At 38.9% G+C, this 20,531-nt stretch overlaps 1 protein-coding gene across 1 annotated transcript in view; it reads left to right on the top strand.

Moving 5' to 3' along the window:
* cdh18.S (cadherin 18 S homeolog) overlaps nt 1–20,531 on the top strand; it is a 355,950-nt gene that overhangs the window by 296,159 nt on the left and 39,260 nt on the right. Inside the window, exons 8-9 of the mRNA XM_018269418.2 lie at nt 876–1,057; nt 10,274–10,527. Coding sequence (XP_018124907.1) covers nt 876–1,057; nt 10,274–10,527 — 436 coding nt within the window. The remainder of the gene's footprint in view (nt 1–875; nt 1,058–10,273; nt 10,528–20,531) is intronic.

Here is a 20,531-nt window from a genome sequence, read left to right as displayed (position 1 = left end):
GTGGTAATCTACAGAACCAAAATTAGAAAAAAGTTGGCTCTGTCCAAATATTTATGGACCTAACTGTATATAATGTGCCTTTTCAGGTTTCATTTATATTTTGTCTGACAAAGGGGCCTGTGTGCTCCGAATGCTTGCAATTGTTATTCAGTTAGCCAATAAAATGTACCACAAAACTTTACATTTTCAGCAAAAATTATAGTAATTATCTTATACAAATCAGAACAAGTTTGTTTGTTTATGTTTTCCAGGTCAGTATTAGATTCCATCCTCTACAAAAGAAAACATTTCGATGTAGAGGAGGGTATGGGAAAATACAAATAATAACAGGAAGTGACTGTGAACTCTCACATGTGACAAAGTTCACTTTTTGGGTCAATAATATAATAAGTATATACCTATATAAGTATAATATAATATAATATATGTAGTAGCTTTAAAACATAGTTTATCTGCTTACTAGGCAGGTTTATATTTAAGTAATTAGGCGATTCGAAGTCGAAGTCATAGTCAAAGGTTGAAGTAGCCAATTCGATGGTCAAAGTAGCCAAAAAAACCTTCGAAATTCAAAGTATTTTTTATTCTAATCCTTCACTCGAGCTTAGTAAATGTGTCCCAAGGTATCAATGAATATAAATGTTCAATGCTCATATTGTTTTGCATTTAATCATTTCAGTGATCATCATATTATAATTTTGTATACAGTCTGTTGATTGCCAAAAGGCACATATAGTTTGATGCTCTTTCACATTTTGTTCAGCCAAACTGCTGTGCCATATGCATTAATGCTCATTAGGTATTAGAATTGTTATGATTTATATGTATGACATATATATATATATATATATATATATATATTTTTTTTGTTTCTACAGAACATTATCAGTTATATGTTCCTGAATCTGCACAAGTTGGCTCTGCAGTTGGCAAAATCAAAGCAAATGATGCAGATATTGGATTGAATGCTGACATCAGGTACTCAATTACCAATGGAGATGGTGTTTTTTCAATATCTACTGATAAAGAAACAAGAGAAGGAATTTTAATGCTTAAAAAAGTAAGCATTCTTTTCTGTTGGGTTTATACTGCTTCCTTGTGTTTCTTATGCTTCTTTTTTTGTGTTTGTTTAGTATTTATTCATTTGCATGAATTTATATTTTATACAATCACCAACACCAATCACCGACAGCTAAAACCTGTTGAAATCATGTAAAAGACAATGGCAAATGTTCCTTTAAGGGCAGAACTCCATGAGCGTTTTCGGCGCAATCCGACACGATGCGCAAAAACGCAGGCATCAAGTCATATGCGACGGAAATAAGGTAAGCAATAGCAATACTTGAAATAAAAAAAGAAACTCACATGCCCCCATCCATGAGGTCACTCCTCCATTGTGCCCACTGCACACTGCATGGAAATATCCTCTTATTGGTCTCCATTCCAGTGAATATCATGTACTTGGGGGCTTAGTGGTTGAGAAAGCAATCAGCAGGTAGAGGTTAAAAACAAAAAAAGTGACTTTATTGAGATAATAATTAAAATGAAAGGAATCAATTACAGATCTACTTCTACTCTATGACATGTATGGTCACTTGACGCGTTTCATGCCTCTTTCTGGCAATTCATCAGATCAGCACTAACTTTTTCAATCATATTTATTGATAAATTAAATATATTTGTGTAGAGAGAAACAGTGAAGGCAATATTTTAAACTGTTACCTTTCCAATCCCAAAAGTGTTTCTATTGTTCAACTGCTTTAGTTGTTTTTTGCAACAGAAAGTTAAAATTATATACTGGTTTATATACTGGTTTGATAAAGACAGTGTCATTCTACATTTTGCAAATGGTATATTTTTTTTGTCTGTTTTTATATTATTTAAATTTTTTGTTCTGCAGCTTTCAGTTTTTCGTTTAAACTGATATGTGGTTGTTAGGGTCCCATTTACTCTAGTAACAAGGTATTGTAATTGATTAAAATAAATTTTTCAAGTTTATTTAAAACATAACTATACACTCTATTGTATCCTTTTAGATACATGTGCCAACTTTTTTTTAAACCCCTACAAATAAGTAATAGTTTTCATCCCCTAAAACTGTTGCAGACATATATATATATATATATATATATATATATATATATATATATATATATATATATATATATATATATATATATATATATATATATATATATTATTTTTTATTTTTTTATTTTACAATCTATACTATTATTATTACAGAGAAAAAGGATATCATTTTTTAAAAATTTGGATTACGTAATTCGGAGCTTTCTGGATATCTGGTTTCTGGTTAAGGGATCCTATACCTGTATACCATTTGTATAAGACATACTACACCATATATTGCTTCTTTTTTTAGGCATTTGGGCAAACATCATTTAGAAGATATCAGCGCACTGAACCTTGTTTAATTATGAGTCTTCTGTATAGCTACAATTACAATGATTCAAAATTCACCTCTATCACTGATTGTTTTTTAATCTTTTTAAAGTTATGTTTATTAATGCAGTCTTGGTACATGAATTTACAGCTATTTACCAAGTAGATTTTATGGCAGTTCTGTATAGTATGTTTAGAATATTAATCTAACTTTGGAATGGTAATTGAAGCGTTGCTTAGATCCTGGCAATTGTTTTCCAGAAAACAAATTAATGTTTTTTATAATATTGCAGTGTCTTTAACAGCGGTACAGAAAAAGTACAATAAACTATAAAGCTTATGTATTAAATCAAATAAATTCATGTTTTGATCTCCTCAAGGCGCTAGGCACAATGCACTGTGAACAAGATGATTCATTACATCCATGTCTTTAAATGTTAATTAATTGGCAAACCTAATACATTACACAAATAAGCCAATGAATATCACTCACATAATTAGACTAATATTTAGTTGAACACATTTTTGCTTAAGTAAGCTAATTAGAGTACAAAAATAAATTGGGAGCAACTTCTTTAGATTTAGATAAACAGCTATGGGCTTATTGAAAACATATATGTGTTTTAGTAAACATATTCCACAATAAATGCATTTAAAAATGTAAAACAAAAAATATAATTTTGCATGCTCTACTATTAAAACAGGTATAGCTATCTATGTCTTCAATGCCCCTTTTAACAAAGCCCTACTTAATTAAATTCTAGATTTTTTAATGATTAGCTTTTTCTTTGTCCTAATAATAAAGTGCCGTGAACATTATGTTAACTAGGCTGATGATGGTAAATAATTACCATTCATTATTAACTATCATTTCAAAGTTTTTAATATCCTAAAGCATGGTACTAAATACTTCTAATAGACTCAATAATATAGGTCCCAAGCAGAGCAGGACTGGGAGTAAAAAACAGACTTGCGAGCACGCACACACACACACACCCAGACATACAGACACACACACACTGTACCTGTCACAGACACACATACAGACACACACACACACACACACTGTTCCTGTCACAGACACACACAGAGACATACAGAGACACACACAGAGACACACACACACTGTACCTGTCACAGACACACAGACAGACATACAGAGACACACACACACACTGTACCTGTCACAGACACACACAGACATTCAGAGACACACACAGAGATACACACACACTGTACCTGTCACAGACACATAGACAGACATACAGAGACACACACTACTCCTCTCTACCTGGAGCTTCCTGTTCATAGAAACCGGGGCGTGTACACTCGCATCTCCCAACCCATCTGCTGCCCAATGAGAGTGGCCTGGTGTAGGTTGGTCTTGCCCTTCCCTCGCTGATGGCCAATCATTGGAGAAAGGGCGGAACACAAGGCTGCTCCGTGTGTGTGTGCAGTGGAACAAGCAGCTAGGGGACCAAAACAGAAACAAGCCAGAGAGAAGCCTGCACTAGAACAGACAGATGGGGGACCATCATAGGAACAGGCTGCTGGATATCCAGTCCATTAACCAAACTGGAATTGAACAGTCAGCTGGAAAGCCTTTTTTGGCACAACTGGCACAGTTTGTAGTTCCGTGGAGGCCACTGTCTCCATAGACCCTCTCAGAAGCTAGGGGCCATCTTAGACCTTTGTGCCTAGTAAACCTCTGTATGTGTTTGTATTTAAAAGTAAGTTATAAAAACAGAATTTTGGTAGTATGATGCTCTAATGTATGCTAGTAAATCATTATTTAGTTAGTCTAAAAGAATAAGTCAACTGTGAAACTAATGTTACACTGGGCAAATAAGGAGACTAGCTTGAAGGGTTAATTCCAAGGGCAATGGGACAATGGTATCACAGATGACAAGTCTCCTAAAAATGCCTTATTTATTTATATTTCAATTGCCAAAATAAAACATATTACTCATGGTGAGCTGGCTTCATTGCTGGAAAATGTGAAGGGAGGCAATTTCCCATGAGTAAGCCAGAGCACTGTGAGCAATATGCTTTACTTCCGGCAATCGCAATATCAGCCAAAGAAAAAAGAATTTTCAGGAGATCTGTCACTCATGGTAATGCAGATTTAACCACTGGTGACAAATCTTACCATGTGCCATTGCATTTAGAGATAAGTAGCTTCTTGGTAACAGGATTGTTAACTCTACAGTACAATGTTGATTCCATGTCAAGTTGAGCTTCCACTCTCTGATGAAGGGCTAGCATGAGCTTGAAACTTTACTGTGTAACCTCAATAAAGGCACACTGTTCACACCACTACTGGAGTGCAGGAGTCTTCTTGTGGACTTTAACCATTCACGGAAATCCTTTGACATGTCTGGCTTGACTAGTCATGATTAACTGATTAGGTATTGTTGGACTGGCACTCATATGCTGAATAACACCAGTAGAAGCTGTAAAGTATAGTAACAGCTCATTGTAAATGTCAGTAGACAAAGCCAGAGTCCAATAAACAGACTGAGGCCTGGACAGGCACCAGACAAGACAGAGCCCAAATAACAGGTCAGGCCCTGGGCAGATAGTAAGCAAGGTCGATACCAACTAAGAGACTTAGATCTAGACAAGGATTTAGGAATGAGGCAGGAACCAGCCAGGGATGCATGATTAAGACAGAAACTAGGCAGGGATGCAAAACCAAGTTTTTTTTTTTTTTTTTTTTTTTTAGAAATGACCATCTTGCTAGCTAACAGTTACTGAGCATAATGACCAAGCAACTATGGTAGAGAGGTGAACTTAAAAAGCCCTTGAAAAATGCATTGGCTCTTTATCACACAGTCAAGGGTTCAAGTCTTGGCATCACATTTATAAATACAGAGATGTATAAAATACCAGGACAAACTGTTGATGTAAAAAGCAAATAACCATGGTTCAAGGTTACATGTCTTATTATGGTGGAACAAAAAACTGGGAAATATTAAATGTTGGTTCTCTAAACAAAATACCATGGAAAATAATATTGAGTGATTTTAGGGCTGTATTGGGCAAATATATTAATACAAAACATAAGTATTTGGCTTTACATAAGTACATGTTTTCAAACTTGTAAAGCACTTTGCCTTATGGGCATATTTATTATGCTGTGTAAAAAAAAGTTGCATAATACACCATACATCACCAGGCTTCGCTGTGTAAAAAAGCGAGTAAATGTTTTACGCAAATCTGTTGTTCGCATGGCATAAAATTACACAGACCTTGATAAATTCACCATTTATTTTACACAGCTTTTTTACACCATTTATTTGGCAAATTTTGTTTTACACAGCATAAAACATGCTCCTTAAAGGCCTTTTCCTTTTCAATGTCAAATACTCTTTAGTAGATCAAATATTCTTTAGTAGACCTAAATAAATTACTTTTTTATGTTGATCCAAAATTCATGATCTTAACTTTTTAAATCTATTTTACTGAAGTTTCATTTCATTGTGTTACTACATATACTCTTAATATTAGAGAGATACACATAGGGAAAAAAGATAAACGGTATTATATAATATTTATATATGAAATGACTTCAATCAGAAGTAACTAAAAGTAGATTGACAATTCAAACATAAAAGTCATGAATCCAGTCATGAATTTTAGATCCCCAAAAATAATTTGATACTTGGTTATATCTAAATTTGCTGTATATCTAAAATTGTTATTGTTGAACAGTACTTATATTTGTGTACCTTTACCTGTCCAGACAGTAAATTATTTTATTGATATGTACGTATGTGGTTGAGTGGATGTGGCACAGGTAGACCTCTGGCTCCATGCCATTATAGTCTTCTTGACCCCTTTCCAATTACCAACATAATAAACATCTCTACACTATAAAAGTTTTTATATTGCAAAGAAAATGCTACGTCATAACCTATATTGTTTATATGGTCACTGACTTCCTTGATGACTTTCTTTTCTTTTTATAGAACAGTACAGTTTTGCATATACAATGTATTGCTGTTTAGGAGAATGTGTACAGTATGTGTTTTAAGGAACAGTAATGCAGTTTTAACTTTTGAACAGGGTGTTAAATGTATAATGTTTGTTAGAACTCTTAATTACAATTGATTTGATTTTTTTGATTGAATTTTGCTGTGTACATACTATACTAAAATATTGACTAATTTTACTGTACATATGAATTTATACAAAAGTGTACTTGCAGTATTCAGTATAAAATATTCCATAACTCTCCAAAATGTTTTCTAGGTTGAAATGAACAGTTTTAACTGGTTAAGTGGAAGCAATGTTGTGTTATGAGCTTTCAAATTAACATCCTACTGTGTTGTACAATAGGAGGCTATAGAAACATGCAGGAGTAAGTAGCTTGGTAGTACAGGAAATGAGGTGTGTAAAGGAATAGGAAAATCATTCCTATAGAAATTGTTCTCTCCTGTGAAGCAGCACATGCACTTCAAAAGATCTTTGTGAAAGTTTCTGCATACTGTATATTTTAGTTCTCTTTCACTACAAACAATAGCTGAGAATCCAGGGAATTTTAAGACTTGGTTAAGGGAATTGAGAAGAGGGAAGAGATAGGAAGGAACTTGGGTTCCATGAGGTTCTTTGGTGCAAACAAACAAACGGTTTATTGCCAGAGACAATGACCACAGGATTACTCACGCAAGAGATGAGGTTTTAGCAAGACACATACTATACAGCTCACACAGAAACTGGTAAACTCACAAAGAACTTATAGATAAAAACAGTATACGGAGAGGCACATATAACTCACACAGAGCTTCAGGTAATAGGTAATTCGGCTGAAGCAGGACTCCATTAGGCATTTGCAGTACATCAGTGCAACCATGAGGCAGGATGTGGTCACAGCACCTCCTGGCCAGTAGCGGGAATATGCAAATCTTTAAACTAAGGACACATTTAACCCTAGGGGTCCCTACACCATGTTTACTTTTGGACATATGACACTGACAGTGAATTTATATAGAAGTTCAATAATTAGGGTTTGCACACACGTCAAAGTAAAGGGTCTAAATGCTTCACCACATAAACAGCACAATCAATGCAAAACAAATTAAATTATAGGAAGTCACAGAAATGTGTATTATAAATGTTCTTGTGGATTAAAATGAATCAATGCTGAGGCAACACATGAGAGATATAGAGAGATATATAATGTTAGTAGACATTTTGTTTAACAAAAATAACTATTGTAACATTATTTTTTGCTTTAAGATATATGCAAACATGTTTTCCATTTCTCCCTTCTACTGAGTTTATTACCATACATCAGATTTCAAAGATGTTATTTTTTTTGAGTTATGATACTATAACTGTAATTTTACAACATAGTTAAAATGGAAATAACAATCTCGACCAATTGACTAAATATTTTTTGTTTTAAAAACTTCATAACATAATCAGCTCAGGGAATAACCATATATGAATTTGATGGCGCATTTTAGGAATAAGAAAATAATAAAGGAGTTGCATTAACAGTTTTGACTGCTTTTTTAAGAAAATATTATAACATTTTTTGCTACATTTAAGATGTGTGATACACAAAGTAACAATATCAAATATTTAAATTAATTTTTCAAGTCACCATATGATTCTACACACTGAAGAACAATAAAAATATATGTGTACTGGATCAGAGAAATTAGTCTTCACTTCCAGTAATCAGTACTAGATGGACTGATAAATCTCTAAAATATAAGGAAAAACAAATGTGTTCTCATATCCTCAAGGCAAGCATCAATGTCATGAGCTAATAATGTATTCTTATTTCATTTGATTCAAGTCATCATTTTAAAAGCATGTTTGAACACATTAACAACAAAGACCGAGTTTACGCATTGTGTCACTGTTCTGATTTTCCACTGCAAGTGCACATTCAGGCATGCAGAAACATTATAATGATATGAGGCTGAATTTGCTTTGGATATGTCAATGAAACCTACAAATACACTCAGGAGACTCATGTACTCTTACTATATCTATACTGGAAATTTATGACAATGTGTGCACTCCATAATCTACTTTTAGAGCAAGACTATCAGATTAAAACATTTCCTCATTAGTGTTGCTTGATTTACAATCAAATAACATGTTTTCACTGTTTTGTTTTTATGTTGATATTTTTTTTATTCAATTGAATCATTTATAAAAAGTGCAATATTTTTATTCTGTAACAGAAAACAGAACCTAGATCTTTACTGCCCCTATTAATGATGGCAAAAAATATATCAGAAACAAAATCTACACAGCTTTTTGCAAATTGAATTTACAACGGTATTAGTTTTAATAGAGGAGACATAAAAATGTGAATATTAATAACTATGGTATAATTACTTTTAACAAATATGAAAATGGTGCATAATCATGTGTATTAGAAGAATTGGGGCTAATTAGATGCTGCATTTGCTGCTGATATAACATGCAGCAAGCAATCAGATGTTTCCTTTCAAACAACAGACCAATACTGTTAATTGCTAAGGAAAATGTGTACCCCTAATGCCAGTTCATTTACACTGCATCTGTACTGCATCATTTCTATCATGATCCTAAATGTGAACTTAAAGTGATACTGCCATATAAGGTTTTACTTGCCAGAAAATGTAATATATTTTTATATGAATGTGACTTAAAACATCATCTGATTTTTCAACAAGTCCTAAAAGTAGAAAACCTAGTTAAACAAAATAATTGCAACTAAACATGTGTTAACTGTTGTTCATTACTGCACATCGACTCAGAAGAATTTTAGCCCATTCCTCCATATAGAACAGCTTCAGGCCTTGGATGACATGAACCTCTCGCTTTAGGTCTTTCTTTAACATTTGAACTGGGTTAAGGTCAGGACTTTGACTTGTCCATTCTAGAACATTCACTTTATTATTTTTCAACCATTCTTTGGTGGAAAAACCATGGATGGACAGATGATTTTCCTTTAAAATGCTCTGGTATAGTTCAGAATCCATTGTTCCATCTATAACAGCAAGCAGTCCAGGGCCAGATACAGAAAAACAGGCCCAAACCAGAACACTCCCACCACCATGTTACACACATGGAATAAGGTTATTATGCTGTAATGCAGTGTTTTTCTTTCTCCAAAAGTAACACTTCTCACTAAAACAAAAGTATTTTTTGGCTTCATCCATCCACAAACCCTTATTTCAGTATCCTTTTAGTTTGTCCACATGATCTTTAGCAAACTGTAGATGGTCTGCAATATTTTTTGGGGGAGAGCAGTGGGTTCTCTCCTTGCTACACTGCCATACACACCATTGCTGTTCAGTGTTCTCATGATTGTGGACTTATGAACATCAACATTCTCCATGGGTTCCTTTGTAACCTCTTGGACTATTAGACGCCTTCCGGTTGGAGTTATCTTTGATAGGCAGCCACTTTTGGGTAGGATAATAGTGGTCTTGAATTTCCTCCATTTGTACACAATCTGTGTACTGTGACTGTTGATTGGTTGAGTCCAAACTCTTTAGAGATAATCTTGTGACCTTTTCCATCTTTTTTGGCGATGAACAACTCTTTCTGTGATCCTCAGACACCTCCTTTGTTCAAGCCATAATACACATCCAAAAATGTGTTATTATGGCTATGCTGGTCTCCCACTTACACCTGATTGTAATCCTATTGACTGAAAACACCAGCACCATATGTTTAACTAGGTAATGTTTTAGGTTACATTCATACAAAAAATATAGAAACATTTAAAGGGTTCACATACTTTCAAGCACCACTGTATATATATTCACCATAAACATTTGTATTTTTATGTGTAAGAAATACAAAGTTGAAACTGTACTAACAGTAAACTACTAATTATTGTGATTATTTTGTCTTTTAGGCTTTGAACTATGAAAAAAAGAGGTTATACACTCTTAACATAGAAGGAGCGAATACCCACTTAGATTTTCGTTTTTCTCATCTTGGACCCTTTAAAGACACAACAATGTTAAAAGTCAATGTGGGAGATGTAGATGAGTCTCCATTGTTCACGTTGCCCTTTTATGAGATGGAGATTTACGAGAATTCAAAAGTTGGAACTGTAGTGGGAACAGTGACTGCACATGATCCAGACAGTGCTAACAGTCTAGTAAGGTAAGTCACTGTTGAATTAAAAAATCTTCCATGGAAAATTTCACTGCAACAAAAAATTTGCCAAGACAAAAAAGACAGAAAAACGCCTATTGAGTGAGAAAAAAAATTGTTGCACATGTAACAAATTGTCATGCATATAACAATTTGACTCCTAGGGGGTTATCAAAATCTTAAAAGTTCTCACTATTTTCTGAAAACTACTCCAGCCAAATCCACACTAACTTGTTCCCCCATTTATCATTAAATTTTTTATAAAAAATTTTTGTGCAGGAAAAAACTCAAACTTTTTCAGATATGAAGCACGAAACCATGAAATCTTTGAATTATTGAACGAAACCCAGCACAAATCAGGATATTAACAGGACTTCTGCCATGGACTTCTACATGAACTCGGCAGATCTAAGTTGGAGAACTTTTTTAATTTAGATTTTTAGCACCATTGGAGTTTAATAAATTACGGAAAAATCTATTGTTTTTTTTGTGTTTTTCCCCTTTAAAAGTCTGACCAGAAAAAAATCAGACTTTAATAAATAACCGAAAAAACCTTTAGAGCAGGCATTCAATGAAGGCAAACTTCCACCAGGCAGATACATTCAGAGTGATTAGTTTTTTGTGTCCACAGTCTTATGCTTTTCCTGTCATAAATACTTCATCATAGGCTTTACAGAGCCATGCTTCAAATATTTAAACAAAAGTGCACCAATCAAAACATTGCACAAATTAAAGAAAACAACCAATCCAGAAACGTTAGCCAAGTGTACCAATCACTGTTCAGCCTAAACAGGTGTGGTTTAAAGGTTTCTACCTTGATTCCAATTAGGATATAAAAAGTATATAAAATATAAATATGGAAAAGACACATATATAGAGGGGTATAAATAAATACATATATAGACAAATGTGAAACACACGCATATATCTATCTATCTATCTATCTATCTATCTATATATATATATATATACACACACTGAGAATATAAAAAGTATATAAAATATAAATATGGAAAAGACACATATAGAGGGATTCAGAATTAATTGTCTAAAGATATAACTATCACTGTTTTTAATTGTTTTTTAAAATAAGAATAAGCTATCTAGATAATACATACTTATTCATGTGATATTTAGACCGATAAAACAATGTGCTAAAGCTACATAGAAAGTATGGAAACTTTAGAATGAACTTTGCCTTACACCTAGCAGTACCACAATCTCACAGTGTGTGGTTATTGCTAGCTGTGCTTCTTAAGGAAGAAGGGAGGAAAAACATTTTTTTCCATTGTTCCCACAAATACTTGGACTGTTCACAATCCTTCTTTAACTGACGTTCACCAATCGACATACAGATACTCAAAATGTACTAATCACATTGAAAATGCCAGGAAGATATTCTACAGATGGTATAAAACTCCGAGTCTTTTACATAAATACTATCCAGGGACCTCTGACCAATGCTTGAGAGACTGTAACAATATTGGTAATTTAACTCATATCTGGTGGCACTGCCCAAACATTTTAACACTATGGAAAATCACCGAACCGATTCTGAAACAGGCTACCCAACACCATGTAATATTGACTCTACCATTAGCAATATTGAATTATGGGCTGGATACTTTTCCAAAATTAGTATAGCATCTTATATTTCATATTCTGACAGCAGTCAGATTATTAATACCAAGGTATTGGCTCAAGTCCCACAAAAACAGGAATTGGTTTCACTAATCAATTTAAATCTAGTGTGATGAGTGTTTTTATGCTGGAGACAATTCAGCATTGAGGGTAAAAAGATCAGAAAATTATCTAGCACCATTGTTGTGATCATACAATTAGCAGATAGATTTATAAAATAAACTCAGGCTTAAAGCAGTCTTCTCTTGTTTGGTGGAGTTGAAATGTGGTAATTAATCTTGGCAGTTTTTGCTACTTTAATATGTACAGTCAGTGTCGGACTGTCAAGACCGCCGGGAGCGCGAGGAGTCGCGTCCGCTCCCGGCGGCGAAGAATCCAAGATGGCGGCGCCCAGGGAACCCACGTGGGTTCCGACGCCGGCGTTGTGACGCCAGCACGGCGCGACGGTCGCAGGCGCGCTGACGCTGGCGCAAGGGCGCCAAATTCAAAGATAAAAGGACGCCTGAGGCGCCAAGATGGCGCCCGAAAATAGGATCCTGTTCCCTGAGAGATTCCTGGGTTCCCTTGCTGTTTCCCCTGCTTATATCTGCCTGATTCCTTGTTGTGACCCCATGCCTGGACTTGGACTTCGCTGATACTCTGCCTGCCATTTGACCCCCTGCCTGGCCCTGGACTTTGTTTGTATTCCGCCTGTCTTTTGACCTGTGCTTGGACTTTGTTTATTCTCCTGCCTTACCCTTGGATACCACGACCCTGATCCCTCCTGAGGGGCTTCCTCCTAGATCCGGACTACTCCCCAGAGGGGGCTCCCGGCTCCCTGACATTATTTTCGGGCCATGGATCCTTCTGAGGAAGCCACACCTCATGTCGGACGAGCGCTCCGCGGACTGGCATCCCGCATGGAGGACTACGAAAACCAGCAGGTTCGCATTGGGCAAGCACTCGATGTCCTGCTAGCTCAAGTGCCTTCTGCGCCCTCCGCTGCTCCACCTGCTGGAGATCCCCCCATGGCGGCAGCCTCTACGAACGCAAGCTACCCGACAGGTGAGCCTCGCATTCCACCTCCCCCTCGCTTCAGTGGGGACCCACAAGCCTGCAGGGGATTTGCCACACAATGCCAAATTCAATTTGAGTTCCAACCCACACAGTTTCCAAGTGAGCGTTCCAAGGTGGGGTATGTGATGTCTCGATTGGAAGGCAAGCCACTGGAGTGGGCAACGTCTCTTTGGGAGAAGAATTCCCGGGTGACTTATGATGTTAAAGACTTTCTCCAAGCTTTTTGCATAGTCTTTGATGCTCCAGGTCGGGTTACGAATGCCCCTGCCCGTCTCTTGCAGCTCCGGCAGGGAAGCCGCAGTGTCAATGAGTACGCTATAGACTTCCGAACTCTGATGGCGGAGACTTCCTGGTGTGATGACGCTTACAAGGCCGTATACTACCAAGGCCTATCCATCCGCATCAAAGATGATCTAGTCTCCAGAGAGACTCCTGACACCCTGGAAGGGCTGATCGCTCTATCCATTAAGGTTGACACCCGTCTCAGAGAACACCAGGTGGAGAGAGAGCGCAGCAGACGATTTTCTCCCATGTTGGCCCCTCGCTTTCAAAGGCCGATTCTGCAAGCACCCGCTGTCCCTGTGACTCATGTGTCCATGTCTCCCCTGGAGGAACCTATGCAAGTAGGAAAGGCTCGCCTCTCCGAGCAGGAAAGACTTCGAAGACGTATGGCAGGTCTCTGTTTGTACTGTGGTGGGCATTCCCATTTTGTCAACGCCTGTCCTGCCAAAGCCAAGAGTTTTGTACCCCGAGGTATGTCTTAGGTTTCTCATGTAGGGGGCATCACTCGAGGGCCTCAGGAGAAGTATCAAGAAAATTCACGCAGACTTCTCCTTCCTTTGCAGATTCACCTGGCAAGTAAATCTATCTTCGAAAGGGCCTTCCTCGACTCCGGAGCGGATGGCAATTTCATGGACGCCTTCTTTGCCGAACGCATGAAGATTCCCCTGCTTCCATTGTCTTCACCCCTGCGAATTACCGCCATAGATGACAAACCCCTGGAGTTTGAATTCGTCACAATGTTCACGGCGGAACTATCTGTACAAGTTGGGGCGCTGCATCAAGAAAAACTTTCTTTCTTCATCATTCCCTGCCCTTCTACTCCAGTAATATTGGGTCTTCCGTGGTTACGTCTGCATAACCCCACCATAGACTGGTCCACTGAGCAGATCTCTCGTTGGAGTTTATTTTGCTTGCAACATTGCCTTCCGCCAAAACCCCTCGAGAAGGTGAATGTCTCCACTGCGGAACTAAAGACTTTGCCCTCCACTTACCAGGGATTTTCTGATGTGTTTTGTAAAAAGTCTGCAGAATTCCTTCCCCCACATCGCTCCTACGACTGTCCGGTTGAACTCCTGCCAGGAGCTATGCCCCCCAGAGGGCGCACCTACCCTCTCTCTCCTGCAGAGACTACCGCTATGAAGGAGTACATCCAAGAAAATCTCCAGCGGGGGTTTATCCGCCCTTCTACCTCTCCTGCAGGGGCTGGGTTCTTCTTTGTGGAGAAGAAGGACGGAGGCCTTCGGCCTTGTATAGACTATCGGGGTCTGAATAAGATCACCGTGAAAAACAGGTACCCCCTGCCCTTGATTGCCGAGCTATTTGACCAGCTGAAAGGGGCAAAGATTTTCTCCAAGTTGGATCTCCGGGGGGCCTACAACCTCATTCGCATCCGGGAGGGTGACGAATGGAAGACGGCATTCAACACTCGGGATGGGCACTATGAATATCTTGTTATGCCCTTCGGCCTATGCAATGCCCCTGCCGTCTTCCAGGAGTTTGTTAATGATGTGTTCCGAGATCTCCTAGGAAGGTTCGTAGTCGTATACTTGGACGACATCCTGATCTTTTCCAAGGACCTTGAAGTGTGTCTTCGAGGTATCCAAGATCCCCTTCCTAGGATACATTATCTCTCCAGAGGGATTTGAGATGGACCCCGTGAAAGTGTCGGCCATCCAGGAGTGGCCTCTCCCACTGAGTACCAAGGCAATCCAGAGATTCATCGGATTTGCTAATTATTATCGACAGTTCATCCGGGGGTTCTCTTCCCGCATTGCACCTATCCTGGCCCTCATCCGGAAAGGGGGTAAACCCAGCCTGTGGCCTCCATCTGCCATAGAAGCCTTTCAGTCCTTGAAAGAGGCCTTCACGTCCGCTCCTGTTCTCCGACATCCCAATCCTGCACTTCCCTTCTGCATCGAAGTTGATGCTTCTGAAGTCGGAGCCGGAGCTATCCTGTCTCAGAGACACTCCACTGATGGAAAATTGCACCCCTGTGCGTTTTTCTCCAAGAAGTTCTCATCCGCAGAGCAGAACTATGATGTCGGAAATCGAGAACTCTTAGCAGTCAAGCTTGCCCTTGAAGAATGGCGTCACCTCCTGGAGGGCTCTGAAATTCCTGTCCAGATTTTCACAGATCACAAGAATCTGGAGTTTATACAGTCCCTCAAGAGGCTAAATCCCAGACAAGCCAGGTGGGCCCTTTTCTTTTCCCGATTTAACTTTGTTTTGACTTACCGCCCAGGTTCCAAGAATCTGAAGGCCGATGCCTTGTCTCGTAGCTTCACTCCGGTGGACCGTGACCCTGAGAGGCAGGAACCTATCATTCCACCAGTCAAGATCATTGCCTCTCTGTATCCCCAATTTGCCGACCAGATTCTGGCTGGGCAGTCCTTGGCTCCTCAAGATACTCCGATTGGCATGGCCTTCGTCCCTCCAGAACTTCGCCTGGCCATCCTGCAACAAACCCACTGCTCCAGGCAAGCTGGACATCCTGGTCCGGCCAAGACCCTTGAACTCTTGAGGCGCCTAGTCTGGTGGCCTGATATCCGCAAGGATGTAAAGGACTTTGTGGCTGCTTGTAATGTCTGTGCCACTTCTAAGCCTAGCCATTCCCGCCCCAGCGGGTTGTTACAGCCTTTGCCGGTTCCCTCTCGTCCGTGGACGCACCTCTCTATGGACTTTATTGTCGAACTTCCTCCCTCCGGTGGGAATACTGTGATCTGGGTTGTCATTGATCGCTTCAGCAAAATGGCCCATTTCATCCCTTTGAAGAAGTTACCCTCTGCGGTGGAATTATCCCAACTCTTTATTAAGTACATCTTCCGCCTGCATGGTTTCCCGGTGGAGATCGTCTCCGACAGAGGCACCCAGTTTACCGCCAAGTTCTGGCGTTCTCTATGTAAAGACTTGGGAATAACACTTAAATTTTCGTCTGCCTACCACCCGCAGACGAATGGGGCAGCTGAACGTGTAAACCAAGCCTTAGAACAGTTCCTGAGGAACCACGTGTCTCTTTGCCAGGACGATTGGTCTGACCTCCTCCCGTGGGCGGAGTTTGCTCATAATAATGCATGTCATTCCTCCACAGGAAGGTCTCCATTTATGGTGGTGTATGGACAGCACCCTCAAGCCTTTCCTCAGGACTTCGTGTTGTCGGACGTCCCGGCTGCAGATGATCTGGCAGCCCATATGCTTGCTATTTGGGCTGCAACCAAGTCTAATCTGGAGAAGTGTGCTCTAGTCCACAAGACTTTCGCGGATCGCCGTAGAAGGCCCTCTCCTCCCTACAAGGTGGGTGATTGTGTCTGGCTCTCTTCCAGGAATATTCGCTTGAAGGTGCCATCTCCCAAGTTGGGTCCGAAGTTCCTGGGTCCGTTCCCCATCTTGGAGATAATTAACCCTGTAGCCATCAGACTTCAACTCCCACCAGAGATGAGAATCCCCAACGTGTTCCACGTCTCCCTGGTGAAGCCCACCGTCTCCAACCGTTTCTCTGGTGTCCAATCTCCTCCTCCTGCTGTCTCTGTGGAGGGTCAACAAGAATTCGAGGTGGAGAGAATCCTTGATTCCAGAATCTCCAGAGGGTCCCTTCAATACCTCATCCATTGGAAGGGCTTTGGCCCCGAAGAATGCTCTTGGGAGGGACACCGTGATGTGCATGCTCCTCGTTTGGTAAGAGACTTCCACTCCAAGTTTCCCCAGAAACCAAGTCCCGGTGGTCCTGAGGGGGGGTACTGTCAAGACCGCCGGGAGCGCGAGGAGTCGCGTCCGCTCCCGGCGGCGAAGAATCCAAGATGGCGGCGCCCAGGGAACCCACGTGGGTTCCGACGCCGGCGTTGTGACGCCAGCACGGCGCGACGGTCGCAGGCGCGCTGACGCTGGCGCAAGGGCGCCAAATTCAAAGATAAAAGGACGCCTGAGGCGCCAAGATGGCGCCCGAAAATAGGATCCTGTTCCCTGAGAGATTCCTGGGTTCCCTTGCTGTTTCCCCTGCTTATATCTGCCTGATTCCTTGTTGTGACCCCTTGCCTGGACTTGGACTTCGCTGATACTCTGCCTGCCATTTGACCCCCTGCCTGGCCCTGGACTTTGTTTGTATTCCGCCTGTCTTTTGACCTGTGCTTGGACTTTGTTTATTCTCCTGCCTTACCCTTGGATACCACGACCCTGATCCCTCCTGAGGGGCTTCCTCCTAGATCCGGACTACTCCCCAGAGGGGGCTCCCGGCTCCCTGACACGGACTGGCCCACAGGGATACCAGGAAAAGTTCCGGTGGGCCCAGGTGTCAGTGGGCCCTCATGCTGCTAGACATTTGGCCTATTTCATGGTCATTCCCTATTTCTATAAGAACAAAGAGGCTAAATAGATGGAATAATAGATTATAGTGTGTAAAGAAGAGACTAGGAGAATAGAGGTTGAGTGAAGAGAGGAAGCATAACAGTACTAAGAGCGGGTCCCTTGTCTAAAATGAATTGGTGGGCCCCTGGTCAAAGGTTTTTGGGTGGGCCCCTGGTGTCCCAGTCCGACACTGTGTACAGTACAGCTGTTTTTATCACCATTGTCAAAGATAGCTGATTTGTGGTGGAAGTATATAATTGTAGTTTTTATCAATGAGAACTGCTGCTCGATGTTGCAAATAAAAATAAAATTTGAAAGAACTGAAGCTTATTTTCTCAAGACAACCATTGCCTTTCCTTTTAGAAATACATACCTGTACATACCACTAAATAGTATATAGAATATCATAATATAAATTCCTGTAATCTGCAACTCTGTGGAATTTTCTTATATTCTATAATTCGGCTTAATGAAAACCTCATCTTTGTTACTTTCAAAATGTTTTTGAACAGGATATGCAAGACCTTTAGCAATGTCTTGGTTCTGTCTTTTAAGGTTGTGAACATATTCATTTTCAAGGTGGATCAAATACATTGTGTGCAACAGAAAGCTTTGTGCTTGTCTACAATCATTTTTTTCTCATGTGCAAGATTTTCTCTTCCTATTTTATTTATTTTCAAGGTTTTCTTACTGTAGCCATTTAGCCTTTTAGTAAGTTCAGCGATAAAAGTAACTCAATAAATCAACATTGTTGTGAATTTTCACTATACATTTTAGATGCTAGAGCCTAAATGTATAAAAATCTAAAAATATATTACGACATATTTCATGGCCTTAACAAATAGTCTATTTTTCAACAGACAACCCTTTTAATAAAAAATATTAAAAAAATATATGATTAAGTTGCATATTTACCTGTATTTACCCCCCAGCCAATACCTAGTAGAACCAACTTTTGGACTGCCATTGCATATAGTTTGAGAGTGATGCTGGCCAATTCTTCCAGGATATTGTTCATGTTAATTAGGTGACCTTGCATACCACAGTTTTCAAACAATTCTGTAGATTCTCAACTTAACTTATTCCAAGATTAAAATTGTAATTACTAAAAAGTTATTTGTGCTTGAATGGCTGCCCCATGGCTAATCAGCAACTTGTTATAAACTACAGTAGATAACAGCAAACACACCAGTTTTACAAGCGCAGAAGTACATTATATTTTCATTACTTTAAGACATTTTAATTTTTTGGTATTACTGATTCCAGGTAAAGTTGTTTTAGCACATTAGCCATTCACTGGGCAAGAAAAATAACAAACAGGTGGTATAAAGGTGATACCTTTATTGGCTAACTAATATAATCATAGCATGTTTTGAGAACAGGAACTTAAATATCCTGAAAGCATGTTATGATTATCTTAGTTAGCCAATAAAGGTATCACCTTTATACTACATGTTTGTTATTTTACTTGCCCTGTTCCTTTAAGAAATAATTAATATTACTTTGCTGCACTGACATAACATTCAATAATTTATTGACCTTTGTACAGTATATCAAATGAATATTGTCCAATTCAGCTGATAACATTAATAGCTAAAATACCTTGTGTGTTACCATAATCAAATTCTGGTTCCAAAAGGAAATTCCTATTTTAAAAGTGTTTGTAAGGACATTAAACGAAATGTTTTTTAAATACATACAATGTGTATTCTAAATGAAAATAAATTCTTTAATTTATTAATTTACAACATTTTTACAGTTGGATTCCTCCCAACTTGTCTTTTAGATATATTCCTATTCAGTGTTGACAGACACTTAGGGGGTTATTTGTCAAAGGTCGATTTTTGAAGTAATAAATTCGCCTGTATTTACAACCCAAATGGGAGGTTATTTATAATAAAACTCGACTGTCTAACATTCAATAGGATAGTAACAACCTGAAAATTCAAATCAAATTCAGATCGAGTTTTCCTCCGAAAAAAAACTTGAATGTCAGGAAGGCTATCAACATTTTCAAATGAATGACTTCTACATGAACTTGACAGGTTTTAGGTGGTGAAGTATCAAATTATAACTTTACAGTTTCCAGGGTCGAGGTGTGATACATCTCATATTCAAAACCAATTCGTAAATTTGAATCCAAATTTAGTGTATCATTCGAACATTGGTAAATGTGCCCCTTAATCTCCTGAGCACATGCAATAAACAGAATTGTCTGGGGGAAATCAATTTCCCAACATATTTTCAAAATGAACCAAGGGGTACTGCTAATGCATCCATTCAATGACACTGATTGATAGTCTGAACAAAGGAGATAGAATACAGCACATCTGGGAAGGAGAGTCATCAAATTATATGGCTACTATCCATTAACTTGTCCTTCAGAAATGCATTCAGTGTGTACCATTCTCTCTGTACAACCTTAATGGCTTGCTCTTGCCTTTGCTAAAGATAGACATTTCAGACTACCTATATATCTGACTGGTCACACCCCCAATAACACTATGCCATTCCTCCTTCTGCAAGGGAAAACAAAATAAAACCAATATAGTTACATAGTTACATAGTTACATAGTTAAATTGGGTTGAAAAAAGACAAAGTCCATCAAGTTCAACCCCTCCAAATGAAAACCCATCATCCATACACACACCCCTCCCTACTTTTAATTAAAATTCTATATACCCATACCTATACT

Source organism: Xenopus laevis, chromosome 6S (assembly GCF_017654675.1).
Source record: "Xenopus laevis strain J_2021 chromosome 6S, Xenopus_laevis_v10.1, whole genome shotgun sequence".
Taxonomy (NCBI): domain Eukaryota; kingdom Metazoa; phylum Chordata; class Amphibia; order Anura; family Pipidae; genus Xenopus; species Xenopus laevis.
The sequence above is the reverse complement of the archived record's forward strand: the minus strand, read 5'-3'. Positions and strand labels throughout refer to the sequence as shown.